This window comes from Labrus mixtus, chromosome 13 (assembly GCF_963584025.1).
Source record: "Labrus mixtus chromosome 13, fLabMix1.1, whole genome shotgun sequence".
NCBI lineage: Eukaryota > Metazoa > Chordata > Actinopteri > Labriformes > Labridae > Labrus > Labrus mixtus.
Window position 1 is genome coordinate 12,935,139 of NC_083624.1, and position 14,302 is coordinate 12,949,440.

The 14,302-nt window shown below is 41.0% G+C and overlaps 1 protein-coding gene across 2 annotated transcripts in view; it reads left to right on the forward strand.

Annotated features, from left to right (window-relative positions):
• The window catches only part of pard3bb (par-3 family cell polarity regulator beta b), a 218,939-nt gene that overhangs the window by 81,449 nt on the left and 123,188 nt on the right, over nt 1–14,302 (forward strand). For both annotated transcript variants that reach the window (XM_061053776.1, XM_061053777.1), the window contains exons 12-13: nt 9,597–9,788; nt 10,550–10,708. In XM_061053776.1, coding sequence (XP_060909759.1) covers nt 9,597–9,788; nt 10,550–10,708 — 351 coding nt within the window. The remainder of the gene's footprint in view (nt 1–9,596; nt 9,789–10,549; nt 10,709–14,302) is intronic.

The window sequence follows — 14,302 nt, forward strand, 5'->3', positions numbered from 1 at the left end:
CTCTAATTGGGGAGATACACAATCATTTCTGCTGCGATTGGATCACTGCATGTGTCTAATAAACTCAAAAATACCTGCAACCCACCCGACATTAATCAGAATAGGACATTTAAAGTGATATGACACAAACAAACTGAGGCTGAACAAGAAGGTACATGAAGGAACGTGCAGGTAACGAGTTAGCCTTCACTCAAACATTAGGGCCCAAATACAAAAACACAGTCTATGTCAGTAAATAAGTCAGAGTCCTTGTCTCCATCTTCTGAGTCCAAATGCAGTAAATGCTCAAGTCCTACTCCAAGTACGATGCATCAGTGCACGAGTTGAGTCGAGAGTCCTGAAAATCAGGGCTCCAGCAGGACTCGAGTCGGACTTGTGTGCCAAGACACGAAGGTTAACTTGAACCAAAACAGAAAAAGAGTCTTCTTCAGTTGATGTTTATAGGATGCTTATGTGAGAGGTTATCACTATTCATCTAATCTCAAGTCCCCCCCCCCCCCCCCCCCCCCCCCCATAGACAACATTATGAACGGTGTTATGGCTTCCGTGTCTGAAAATATATTCATACTTCATAATGTGATTCAAAGATTTGCTCCAGCTTGTTTGTGTTAACAGAGAGGAAACAGAAGAAGGATGATGATGAAATGATGGAAGGATCTTGTCTACCTTCTCCTCCCCCTCTTCCGTTGTCTCATTTCAGCCCACCATCTGGTGTTGTCTGCTAATATCGGTGCTCGCTGTAGAACAAAGACATTACACCACCTCTCTAAACACACACACACACATGAACACATACACGCTACGTTAAAGTTTTTTTTTTTTTGAGACATACGATCGCATTCATGCAAATTCCACAATATAAGAAGCATACATCCACCTGCTGTGTTGGCTCTCTGTAAAGGAATTTAGTACAAACGTGCATACTATCCCTCACACATACAACATAAAAGACATTTTTTCAGTCATTTTCTTCACACATGGACAAGCATACGCCTGCTGAGTTGGCTTGTGCCTTGAAACTAATGTTTGAAACAAAGATGCTCTTTTTTCTGCTTCCAGACATTTCACACTTCTCTGTCTCCCCTCCCCATTTCTTTTCTTCAAGAAAAAAAACAAAACAAAAAATGTTCCTCTTAAAATGTGTTCTGTAGTCTAACAAAACAAACCCACAATCTAAGAATACGCATTTTGATATTATCAATATTTTTTATTAAACTGCTGGACCAAGATGTCAAGAACAAATATTTGTAATAATTAAAAAGTCTATTTTAGTTGTTTTCTCAATGCTTCATCTGAGAGGGGAAACTGTACAATGATGAACAAAAAAAGCAGATCTAAAGACACCAGAGAGAGCTGAAATGGATAGTTTCCATCCAAATACTCTTTGCAGGATGACGTTAGGCTTTATAGAATTATAAGTACGTAATACAAAATAATACCCATACTTCAGTACAATGAAGAAGTATGCACAGTAGAATTTGAACAGGAGGCTTTCCAATTACACATAAATACAGTTGCATACAGGACCACGTTTGACGTCCGATTTAATATGATCACAAGAAACGTGTACCCTAATGAAAGGATAAACGCTCAGTGAAGAAACCCCTGAACTCATACATGCCCCCATGCCCTTCTGTTAAGTTACACAAGCTTGCCTTACCACCTTCAACAAGATCAGGGCTCCGTTAATGTGATCCAGCCAGATAGTGACAACGCTGCTGCTACCTATCCTACCAGGAGTTTTTTGCATGTGTGAAAGCACTATGGGGTTGTCAAGTGGGAACCTCTCATTACTGGTGTTTTGCCAAGTTTGCCCCATGACACCTCTGGAAAGCTGGACAGTGAGTTTTGGGCGTCCCAGTTCCAGAGCATCCCCCCCTTCTTGCGAACTCCAACCACCCACCATACCCACGCATGAAAGAAAGGAAAGTCTGTAGAGAGATGTTTGAATGAGGATAGGGAAGGCAGAGCCATGGTGAGCAGCCTGTTCAGACGTATGCTCTGCTTTCTCTTAGGGTGCTTTTAAACTAGGGACCCGGGCCCAGATACAGGTACGCCTGACCCTAAAGTCCGGTCAATTTGATCAGTGACAAACGCAGCATACTGGGTACTGTGCCCTAGTCCGCTTGAAGAGGTGGTCTCGGGGCACAATTCATATGCACTCGAGTACGGTCCATGGGAGATGTGAACGCATCCGTGCTTGAAGCAGGAAGTGGACCGCTACATGACGTAATTCTAAACACCTTCTGTAGCTTCTAAGACATTGTATCCGCTCAGCAAAGGCCCATTCCATCCTCTGAGCTGCACGGTACATCTGTGTGCAGGTAGAGGTTTACGCTGTAGAACAGGAGGCTTTCAATTTCCACTTCAAATGTAGTTCCATCCTGGACTATATTTGGCTTTCAAATGAACTGTGATGTCACATAAACACATTTGTCGTGTATATTTCTTAAACTGAAATTGAGAGTTCAGTGATGCATATTCCTCCCTCTAAAGGGGAAAGTTGAAAACGACCTCATCACTTTCATTTTTTTATACCTTTCATTGCAGCAGTGCTCGAACGTCTGATTGAATTAACGCCAAGCAACACAGATTTATTTGGTGCTTTAAGTTAGAATCAATTTATGGATTGGGAAAAACACAGGAGTAAACTAGATGACAACACAAAAGGATCGAAGCATAGCAGTATTTCTATTGTTTAATTCATCACCATCTTCCTTTCCTTAAATACACTAAAGTAGTACAATTGAATAAAATACACCATTATGACACAGATGAGGAGGAGGAGATGAATCAACCGTTTATGAACATGTAGTGTCTGCTAATACAGAGGATTGAATGATTTGATGGGTTAAGGTGTGATTCCATCAAGCTATTTGTGCAGCTCTGCTTTTTTTCAACCAGGATGCAATGAGCTGAAAGACGGATTTGTATCTGTTCTTTTTTTTTTTTTTCCCCTTCAACCGAAAACATTCTCCTTAGTGCCAGATGCTCCTCACACACACACTGACATATTAAATCAGTAACCAGTTGGCAGCTGGTGACAGAGCACATTCAAAACAAAACAACTTTATTGAACAGTTTCTTCATTCTGATTATCCCTCATCCATCACCGCTGCAGCCACTGTGTGTGTGTGTGTGTGTGTGTGTGTGTGTGTGTGTGTGTGTGTGTGTGTGTGTGTGTGTGTGTGTGTGTGTGTGTGTGTGTGTGTGTGTGTGTGTGTGTGTGTGTGTGTGTGTGTGTGTGTAGTGTGTGTAGTGTGTGTAGTGTGTGTAGTGTGTGTGTGTAGTGTGTGTAGTGTGTGTGTGCGCACAGCAAGGCAGTCTGTTGTCTTTTTCTTTTTGTGTGTATGTGTGTTATATCTCACTGATATCGTCACCAATGTGACCTCACAGAATCACTACAGTAGATCCCCCATCTGTTCTACCCTCAGAGACCTATATGTGCGCACACACACACACACATACACACACACGAACTCGTTGGCAGCTTGGTGTCTCTGCAGGAGCTGCCATCATCCCAGTGGAGAGCAGCCGAGAAGGGTATCATGTCTCTGTTCTCTCTCTCTCTCTGGCTCTGTCACATCTCTCCGCTGTTTATTGAGGGTTTATCAGCTCCTCCGTCAGCCGATCATCTAAAGTCGCTGCTGTGTCTTTAAGCCCTCAGCACATGAGTGTCAAACGCACACGCACACACACAAATACACTTCAGTTGTGTGTTCAGGCCAACAGGAAGCACCATTTGGATTGTTATACCAGGATGCGTTACTCTTACCAACAAAACCTTTGTTTGGTTGAGAGTAATAGGAACAGCTTACTTGATAAAAAAAATAGATACAAAGAAATCTCCTACAACGTGTTTCATAATAAAGAGTTAAGCTCTTCTCACTTTCTCACAGAGAGATAGAGGAGAACATTCATAAACATTGTGAGCTAAATATGAAGAGCAGTCATCAGGAAAACAGTCATCCTAACATTAGTAAAAGGCAATGATATATATAGACCAGCATCTCTGTAGATCACTTACAGATCAGTTGCTTCTCTTTTATTTTATTTTATTTTGATGCATTTTGTTGTACGTAAAATCCCTGTTTGCTTTGAGAGCAAGTAGAAGGGAAAAAACGTCAGCCATAACGAGAGAGACAAACAGTAAAGAATGATAAGAGTGTCACAAAATGTATGATTTAAACATTTGAATCAAGTTTACAATAAGGACTGGGAATCTTTGGGTGTCTCACAATTCGTTGAGACTGGCTGAATTTCTTGTTGCTCTATTTGGCATCCTACTGAGTTAAAGAGCTAGCCTTCGCACTTAGCAGGGAGTGACTGCTAAAAAAAAATTGAATTAATAAAAAAATCAAATCAAATCAAACAACATCAACGAATCGATTTTTGGAAGTTATGAATCAATTTTAAATCTTAGAAGAGAAGGATCTCGATTGTTTTCCCCCACATCTATTTATGATATAGGCAAGGCTCTGTCTGTATGAATACAAATGAAACATGTATTTTGAGTCTTGGCTGGCATTATTTAAAACATGGTGGGTGTAGAATCAATAACTCAGGGTGATTTGTAAATAGCACAACACTTGTATCAGTATCACATATAACGAAAATGATTATTTATCAAGCTAAGTTTGAACAAGTGCATGTTTTATGAGCGCGTACCCGCGTGCTTCCTCTGCTTATGCACATGCCCTTTCAAACATTCTGCTCCCATAGTCCATTCTTGCTACACCCACTCACCAGTCACCCTTGGATTTGATCAAAAAGTCCTCACTAAAAGATCCCCTTTAAGGTCTTCACTTCAGTGGTGTCAAGAAAACAGTAAGACGCATACTGTTGCCAAGAAACGATTCTGTGTTCATGTGGGGAGCTTTGACACATGAACAGAAGGCTGCCCAGCGCGCACCATGACCCCATATTACAAGATGACCGCCCATGACCACTTGTAGCCTTGAAAAATGAACCCTGCACGGCCATCATCTGCTGTAGGGTTTCTCAGAACTTGCAGGCTGTAATGCCCTGCTTGTTTAGTTCTTTAATATTCCTCTCCAGGAAAGATTGCTCGTTGTAGTGTTGTCAGGACAGCAAAATGTCAACTTGGCTACCAATGTCAAGTTTAGTATCAAGATGCTCGATTCTGAAACAGTAGTAAATATTTGATACCTAATTTATGTCCGCAAGGGCTGTTTTGTAATTCCTTTCATTAACCTTGAGTCTAAAAAATAATATCTTGAATGCAGTTAGAGAAAGGCAGAATATACACTAAAGTAATTGTGCGCCTTTGTCAACCAGTTCCTCATCCTCTGTTTGCCTCAGTGGAGTCTCCCACTACAACCTTTTCACTGAACCATCAAGAGGCACTGGGAGTAGATGTAGGGGATCGGACAACAAGGGACCAATCTACCGCGGTCAGAGATGGGACTGTTATTTTCATAATTCAAAATCATAGCCCATATTGTCAGGATTCTCTTTTTTTTTTCTCAACAATGGTACATACCTCAGTGGTGTCTTCGTGTGTTTGTTCCCACACGTACTGTCACGTTTAATCACAGCGGCTACTGTTGTTTGGCTCTGTAAAATGGGTCCTCAGGCGGTCGTTTCTACTGTCTACACACACACACACACACACACACACGCACACACATACACAGAGTTACTTTGCACTGGCTGGGTGGAAGGGCATCTGCAGGCAGCTCTCATTAAAGGACCATGTTGTTAAAGCAGGTGTCCTATAATATAATGACGCTAAAGTTAATAGCAGAGTATTAAAGAACATCTCGAACATTATTTACTAAACAAAAATGATGATCATCACCCGTCTTATCCCCTCCCTAATTCTTATATTTCATCTCTCTCTGCTTTACAGTTTGTCTGGGCTTTAGGGATGAATTAAAGGACTTATTTTATGCGTTTGTGTGTTTTAGTTGAGTGCTTCAGCTCATTTCAACATAACGTTTCTCTCCATCTTTTTTCTCCCACACACATGGTTCCCTGGCTGGTTTAATGAAACAAACACACATAGTATTTTACACACAGCAACAGACACTGAGCTGCCTTTTTTTTTTTTTTTTTAATAGCGTGTCCTCTTGTTGATCCATCATCGTGGCAACCCATTTAAATGTTAAACGACCGGCATGAGAGAGTTCATCTATGCAAACAGCTTTTTTGCTATAACTGGATGGTTTTGATAGAGTTCATGTAGCAAAAATACGAACGCCTTTCATAGCAGCAAACAGACAAACACACACGTGAGTGCACACCATTGTATTGTATTACACACAGATATAACCACCTATAATAGCAATGAGGCTGAGATAATAGAAATGTTCCATGGAAATGCAGCATGCATTTGAAATCTGTTTGTGCCCTTGTCCACTCCTGTGTGTGTGCATTTAGAGCAAGTTCAGTTCATGAAAATAGGGGCTTTTTTAAAAATACTTTATTTATAGCTATGTTTACAATACAGACAGACAAGATAGACAAGAACTCCCAGCAGTATTACACAAAATTCTGGAAATAGGGGCTTTGTTTAACTTCTATTTTTCTTAGTTTACCCGCTCGATAGACACTTTCCCCTCACTATCTGCTCGGTTCAAAAAGAACGCAGAAAAGTCAAGTTTTGACACCAAATGATGGACCTTTTTTTTTTTTTTTCAACCCTTATGGTCCTTTTGTTTGTCTAGTGAGTTATGGGAGGAAGTCCAGAGGCGGTGCTTATTCATTGTTTTAGAGGGGAATTAAATTCATCACCCAGATAACCAACTCTACATACATTTGCATATTTTTGTCAGATTCCATAAAACGTCTCACAGCCATGTGGGTGGTCCTGACCCCCAAGCTGGGAACTGCTGCTGCAAACTTTTCTCCCGTATAACTAAATCCGTCCTGTTCTCCAAATCCATTCTGACATTAGTGCTGTCCTGTGCTGAGTGCAAGAAAAAGGAAATCATAAATTAACAAAGCAGGGCAGTTAAATCAGATAAATAAAGAATGTAGCTGTGGTGGAAAACTGAAAAGTTGCTAAATCATGAACATTGCTTTGGACAGAATCTCAGAGAGTAATACATTGTCAATGTAATTATGCACATAAAGTAGTAAACATTTCTCTTCTGGGTGTTTTGAAGTTCTTTCGAAGGTCATTTAGCTTCCTATCAGGTCCGGACAGTCAGTCTGATGAGAGGGTTTTTCCAGCAGGGAAAACAGTTTTCTGCAGAGTAGAGGACTTTGTGTCGGCTTAACGCTGTTAAACCTACAATCCCCACAGACAAACACTGTCTAAACCTGACACTGCTGACCCTCGCAAACACACATGAACACACACACACACACACACACACACACACACACACACACATACACAAACACAAACACAGACACAAACAAAAACACACAGACTCAGAAATCATGCAAATACATAAACAAGCCCAGGCAGACTAAAGATGTGCACATGCACATCATAAGCAAATTCAATTATTTATGGATTTCATGCAAACAAACACACACACACACACACACACACACACACACACACACACAAAGTAATGTAAATAAACATATGGTTATTTGTTGACAGAATCTTGATTGTAAGAGAAATCAACAATGAAGTCATGGAATTTTTGACATGAACAATTAATGTATCAAGTTTACCCTTAGAAACAGTAACACCAGCTGCAAACACCAGCTGCAAACACCAGCCCCTCATGTTGTTTTTAAGAGGGATAGATATGTCCAGAAACTCCTAACTAGCTTCAAATATGTCATTGTGTAACACGTATTGACAGAAAACGACTCTGGATGCTCTGCAGTCCATTCTAATATTGAGCAGAATTGATAAATAGGTAGGAAATGAGTTATTTACTTTCCAAGCACTCCTTAAATGTTGTTAAACTCCCAACCATATCATACGTTGCTTGAAGGGAGTTTGGATTTGTTTTTTTAATGGAGTTCAATGCGGTTCTTGATAATAGTAAGTATATAACCTGCAGTAGATGGCAGTCAGCACTGTCCCTATAAAGAAATCAACTGGAGTAACGACACTGATGCAAAGCTATATGCACGTGTTCAACATCATAAGTAAATGTCATTTTAAAAGTTGAAATACAATTTTTTTCATTTAACATTTTGTTTTTGGCAAAAAATAACATTGTGTGTGTGCAAAAATGAAGCTATGATTCATCTCTTTCAACATATTCAGCTTATAAAGGCAGGGTATGTTGGCAATGAACAATAGTGTAGTTTTTTTTTTTTTTTAAATCTACAAATTACAAATAAAAGATATCCAAGAAATGTGATGAAAGTATTTTAAACATAAATACAGCAGAAATCAAGTGTATCCTCTGTAAATGTGTCTCTGAGTCATGAGCGTCGATAGTGAGTGAGAAGCACGAGTCTCGCTGGCTGTGTTGTTCTCTGAGCCACATAAAGCTTCTTTAGAGCAACGTTAACCGTGTCAATGTATGTGCAATATGAAGCTACGCGCTAACTTAAGTGTGCTAACATTAGCCTGCTAACACAGCAATGCAGACCAACACGCAGCTCCAGCAAAGGACAGTTTTGTCTGCTGCTTGTTCTTAATGCTGCTTAATTACGGTGCTTTCCATTTGATAACTCCTTTGTGCAAACCATGGGCTGTAGGATGCGAACGTAAGGGGAGGGGGGGGGGGGGGGTTGGAGGTGTGTCACCAGAGGAGAGGAGGAGGCTTCAGTATGGTGGGGGTGTCCCCAAACAGAGGTTGGTTTTGGTTTTAATGCTGGTGCTCAAGGGCGACATCTACAGGATCAAAAAGTCACACATTCTTTTTGATGACAAAAGAGTGCATTATCTAGGGTCTGAAGAATAAGCGTTAGGGTTTTGAAGTACTTGTGATAGAAAGGATGCTTTGTTGAGTACTGTCTTCTTTTTTATTACATTTCAAAGACAGATTATCGTAGTGTTTTGAAGCAGTGCTATCTCTCGCACTAACCCATCAAAGCTTGAAAACACACACTTTCATCCTGTGGGATCCACTTGCTGTCTTTCTAACTAATATTTTCCTGACTAACTTTGCCTTGTTGATAACGATGTTTTTCACTCTCCCTGTGGGTCTCTAACAGCCATTTTATCGATACAGTCATTCACGCTTTGTTCTTTGTTCTTTCTCGGTATATTTTACAGTCTTTCTTGTGAGTCCACTTCCCCCCCCAGCTCTCACTACTTTTGTCTCTCTGGCTCTCTGTGTTTGCTGTATACTCAAATTACCTCTTGAAAATGAACAGGTCATTTTATTGATATTGCTGAACTGAGAGAAGAAAAACCCCCACATAAAAGCAGTGGGTCCAAATGGCTTTTTTACTCATATTTGTTCCTTCTTTGGAAATAGACTAACTAGATAAAATAGCTGCAATTTTTTTTCCCCACAGAGAAATTTAGGCTGAAAAGCTCCTTGTGATGGTCTCTCTCAAATGGAAAAGCTTTTAGTTTAGCTTTAGGAGACTATTCATGCCCAATGAGCTGACCCCTGTCTCTCCTCCTCACACTCTTCCCACCCTCTGCTCTTCCCCATCTGCGTCTCTCCCGCTTCCATTACTCTTTTTCACTCTCTCACTTCCAGAGGGACGAGGTGTCCCGCGTGCCAGGCTTTGTGTCGGAGAACGGGAAGGAGCAGCTAACGTTCGAGGTGCCCCTTAACGACAGCGGCTCGGCGGGGCTCGGCATCAGCCTCAAAGGAAACAAGTCGAGGGAGACGGGAGAGGACCTGGGAATCTTCATCAAATCCATTATACATGGAGGCGCTGCATACAAGGTGACATCAGATTGGGAAACATAACCCAATGATCACAAACAACACTGACCAACTGTGCCCTTGAATGTAATCATTTGTAAACGATTCAGTGACGTGAGGCCACCTGTGTCGACTCTGCTGCCATGTGCTCCTGTTCACTTAACCTTTGACATCTTACTCACTAGGACACACTTGACCTGCTGTAGACAGCAGAGAGACAGACTGTCTCAGAATGCCCTCATGCCCACCCCCACCACACACACACACACACACACACACACACACACACACACACACACACACACACACACACACACGCACACACACACACGCACAGATGGAGCTGATAGCATGTTCTCTGTGTGTGTGTGTGTGTGTGTGTGTGTGTGTGTGTGTGTGTGTGTGTGTGCAGCTGAAGTGAGTAGGAAAGTTGAAGAAAATGATATCTCTGGAATTAGGTGTATCAGTGAAGTTTTAGATTAGATTCATTTTGAATGCAGGTGGGTGTGACCATCATCATGCCTCTACAAATACCAATGGTTGACATCATAGAGACTACATCCGTGTCTTATATAGTCTATACTTGTATTGTAAGAGTATTCACTATCCTTCTTTGAGTCACATTTAGACACATGCCTACAAGCATGAACACAATGTTAGAAGAGTTTTCACTAACAAGAGACATGAATACAAATAATCTTGACGCTGACAGTATACAGCCACTCAACATGCACAATGTTGATGTCTGAATACAACTGGTGTGTGTGTGTGTGTTTTTACAGGATGGGCGTCTGTGTGTCAACGACCAGCTGGTTGCAGTCAACGGAGAATCTCTGCTTGGACGCTCCAACCACGTTGCCATGGAGACGCTTCGTCGCTCTATGTCACAGGAGGGAAACGTGAGGGGGACGATCCAACTTGTGGTGCTAAGGACTCTGAAGGTACACACACATACTCATGTGCACACCAGTTCTGACGAATGTGAACTAAAGCCACACATTGTACACAGCAGGAGTAACAAGAGGGTTACAAGCACCTGCTGCCTGCTGTGGAATAAAAAAAAAGCACAAAAGCTCTACAGAAGTCTGGTCTCAGAAATTCACTGAGTCAACTAAAAATAAGATTATTGCTTTGTAAACTGAAATGCTCTGTTGTGAAAAGGGGTGTTAAAAATAAATAAATGAATAACAACAAATATTCAAAGGCTAAATGTTGAATATAATTGCAACTACTACTACTACTTCCACTACTGTGTGAATTTGCATAGATGTGCCCAATGTGGATGTTCATATCAAACCTTGGTGATCAGAACAGGTTTGATGGTTACATAGAGATGGCAATATTTACATTTTCATAATAAACTTAAATTTCCCTCTTGATTTTTTGAGGAAATATCAAGAGTTGGATACCTGCTGTAAGAATGAGAACACATGCATGCTATGAAAGCTAGCATGCATGCTTCATTATCATCACTCTTGGCCCTTGGAGCATATTTCTGTTTTTTTGGCTGCTCCCTCTGCCTCTTTCTACACATACCCACTCTTAAGCTCTTCCATCCATTCTTCACACACTTGACACTACTTTCTCTGCTCTTTCCAGCAGCAGGGAAAGAGCATGAACACTTCAGCTTGTACGTTATTGTGTGTGTTTGTGTGCTTCTTTGTGTGTGTGTGTGTGTGTGTGTGTGTGTGTGTGTGTGTGTGTGTGTGTGTGTGTGTGTGTGTGTGTGTGTGTGTGTGTGTGTGTGTGTGTGTGTGTGTGTGTGTGTGTGTGTGTGTGTGTGTGTGTGTGTGTGTGTGTGTGAGAAGGAGAGAAGGAGAGAAGAAGAGAGTGTTCTTCGCTTTGCTGTATCTCTTTTCTTCTGGGGTAAAAAAAAAAATGATGCTTTTCATCTGGGCTGCTATTCAACCGATGCCTCTTACACGGCTTGTAGAAGGCTTGCACAAACCTTTGCACACACAAAGCTTGGTTGTTGGCTCAAGTGTGAATGGCCCTTTGCATGCCCTGCTACTGGATATAAAAGCTACCTACTATAAACACCTTGCAGGCTATGCTCACAAATAAGCAAAACAAGTAAAAGCTCCCCTATGTATGTATATTGGTACATGATATAAAGTTGTTTCCTCTTATTGCATAAGTGAGTAGAGCTTCATATTATTATTGAGAAATAGAGTACTACAGAAAGAGAGGGATAAAGGCATTCAGCATACATTTACCCAGATGTAGGTAGGTGTATGTATTCATGTAGAAGACTGCTATGACTTGCAGTTCTCAGGGCATCCCCAGTCAATAGCTTGATGGAAAAAGATGCAAGCAACATCAAAGAGTTGCATGTTTCCTCTTTGTCTCAAGAGTAGAGAAGAAAGGAGAGGAAGATAATGGCAGAAAGATAAGAGACTCCACCTTAAAAGCCTTTTTTTTGGCTTCAGTATTGATGCTTTTACATTTCAGAAGCGGACCACTTTACTTTTTCCCCCTCTGATCTTTTTGTCTTCTTTTTTTTTTTTTTCTTGAATATTTTCTTTGGCTCTTTCTCTCAGTCAGATGCTCTCACTGTATTCATGCTCAGCCAGTTCTCAGCAATCCCTTACTTTATCCAGCTGCTCTGTTCTTTCAATAACTCCAGAATCACTGGCTATCTCCAAGTTAATACGTCTGGTTCTACGAAGGCTCCATCAGCGTAATCTGAAGCTTTTCTTCGGCGTGGACTGTCGCAATATATCAGTGTCTAACTATGAAACAAGATACAGTCTGTCCTGTTTTTCCCCGACTTTTACCATCAGTGCAGATATACCAGCGATTCAAATCAAATTATGATAACATTGTCTTCATTCCTGTATAAAGTTGGTATTTCTAATTTTTTGTTCCTTTTTTTTTTAATCTCTAATAATAATAATAATTTATACTTTAAAGATCCCGCAAGGGGAAATTTGTTTAACTTAATTTGTTTTTACACTCTGTCTAGTTAACATGCTACGCAAACATAGGCCGAAATACACACACATGCACAAACAGGATCCTATGGACATGCACTAATGGAGAGGTCTCAGAGTGAGGGGGCTGCCCACAGTGGGCGCTCCTGAGCTGGTGGGGGGGTTTGGTGCCTTGCTCAAGGGCACCTCGGCAGTGCTCAGGAAGTGGGCTGGCACCTCTCCAGCTACCAGACCAATTTCCGGACTTGGTCTGTGCCGGGACTTGAACCGGCGACCTTCCGATTCCCAACCCAAGTCCCTACAGACTGAGCTACTGCCACCCAAAGATAGTATCAGGAGTGGGATACTACAGATAAAGGTTAATATTGTGTATATAAAAAGTTAACATAATGAATCAGGCTGAAGCTCAATGTATATGCAGACAGGTCCCGTGTTAAATTCAGGAAGAGGAACTCGACATAAATTGTGTATTGTTCATTTGTGTAAGGTACTAGTGAAAGTCTACAGTGAAGTATTTGTTGATTGTATATGATTGATTGTATTTTCGTAACGTTCCATGAACACAAGACCTTACAAGACTTTAGAAATAAAGTTGCAGTGGTCAATTTATCACAAAGTTAAAGTTACTTCAAGTTAAACAGAAGGTATGTACATTCTGCCACCATAGGGCTCTCAATCAAATCAAAAACAAAGATGACATCGAGGCTGGAGGGGAAACATACATACTCCACCCCCAACCCGATGAAAACAAACACCGAGTTGACCGCAGTGAAGACGAACGGGCGAAAACCGACCTGAGGCAGAGGATATGTTTACTGACTATAATTTACATGAGGTTTTTATCACCGCAACACATACAGCAACAGAACGGCAGCTTTCAGTAGCAGTTCCCGCCTCTTTATGCAGCGGTCTTTACATCCAGTGTTTCCATGGCAACGATAAACATGACAAGCCCCGTTTCAACTTTAAAATTAAGCTTTTTCTCTGGCTTTGACATGTGTTGGAAATACAAGAGGTAATATAATTACTAAAAAAAATGTAAACTTGGGTTTAGTCTATTTTTAATTATTTAGATATTTAAGTGTAAAAATTCTACACATCATACACCTTTAATATGCAATAATAAGGAGATTACGGAAAGGGGACAACCCTTTGTACATGGCTTTGTACGTTTGATACGGCATGGTCGTTGACTTGGGCAATACTGATTTCTCTTTAATGACTAATTAAGAGCCAATATGCTTCTCATACGCCTGGTTCTAAGAAGCAAGCTAATGGTCTATATGTGTACCTTGATGTGATGCAGAAATAATATAATACGTTTATTTGTATTTAGAAATTATGTTTTATTTCTCCAAACTTAATCTGTAGTAAATTAAGCAATAGTTGTTTTTTTAAACTGAGTAATCTGATGGCTCTTTGACACGAGCTAAGGGAGGGAGCCAGGGAGGGGAGGGGCTCCACAGGACATCTAACACACCCAAAAAGAAGGGTCCTGGGTGGGGGTCCGGGGGGAAGCAAGATGAGGAGGGGATGGAGCTGCTGCTTGGTGGGGGGTCAAGTAGAAGATGACAAGAAGGATTTATTACACGCACGCACGCA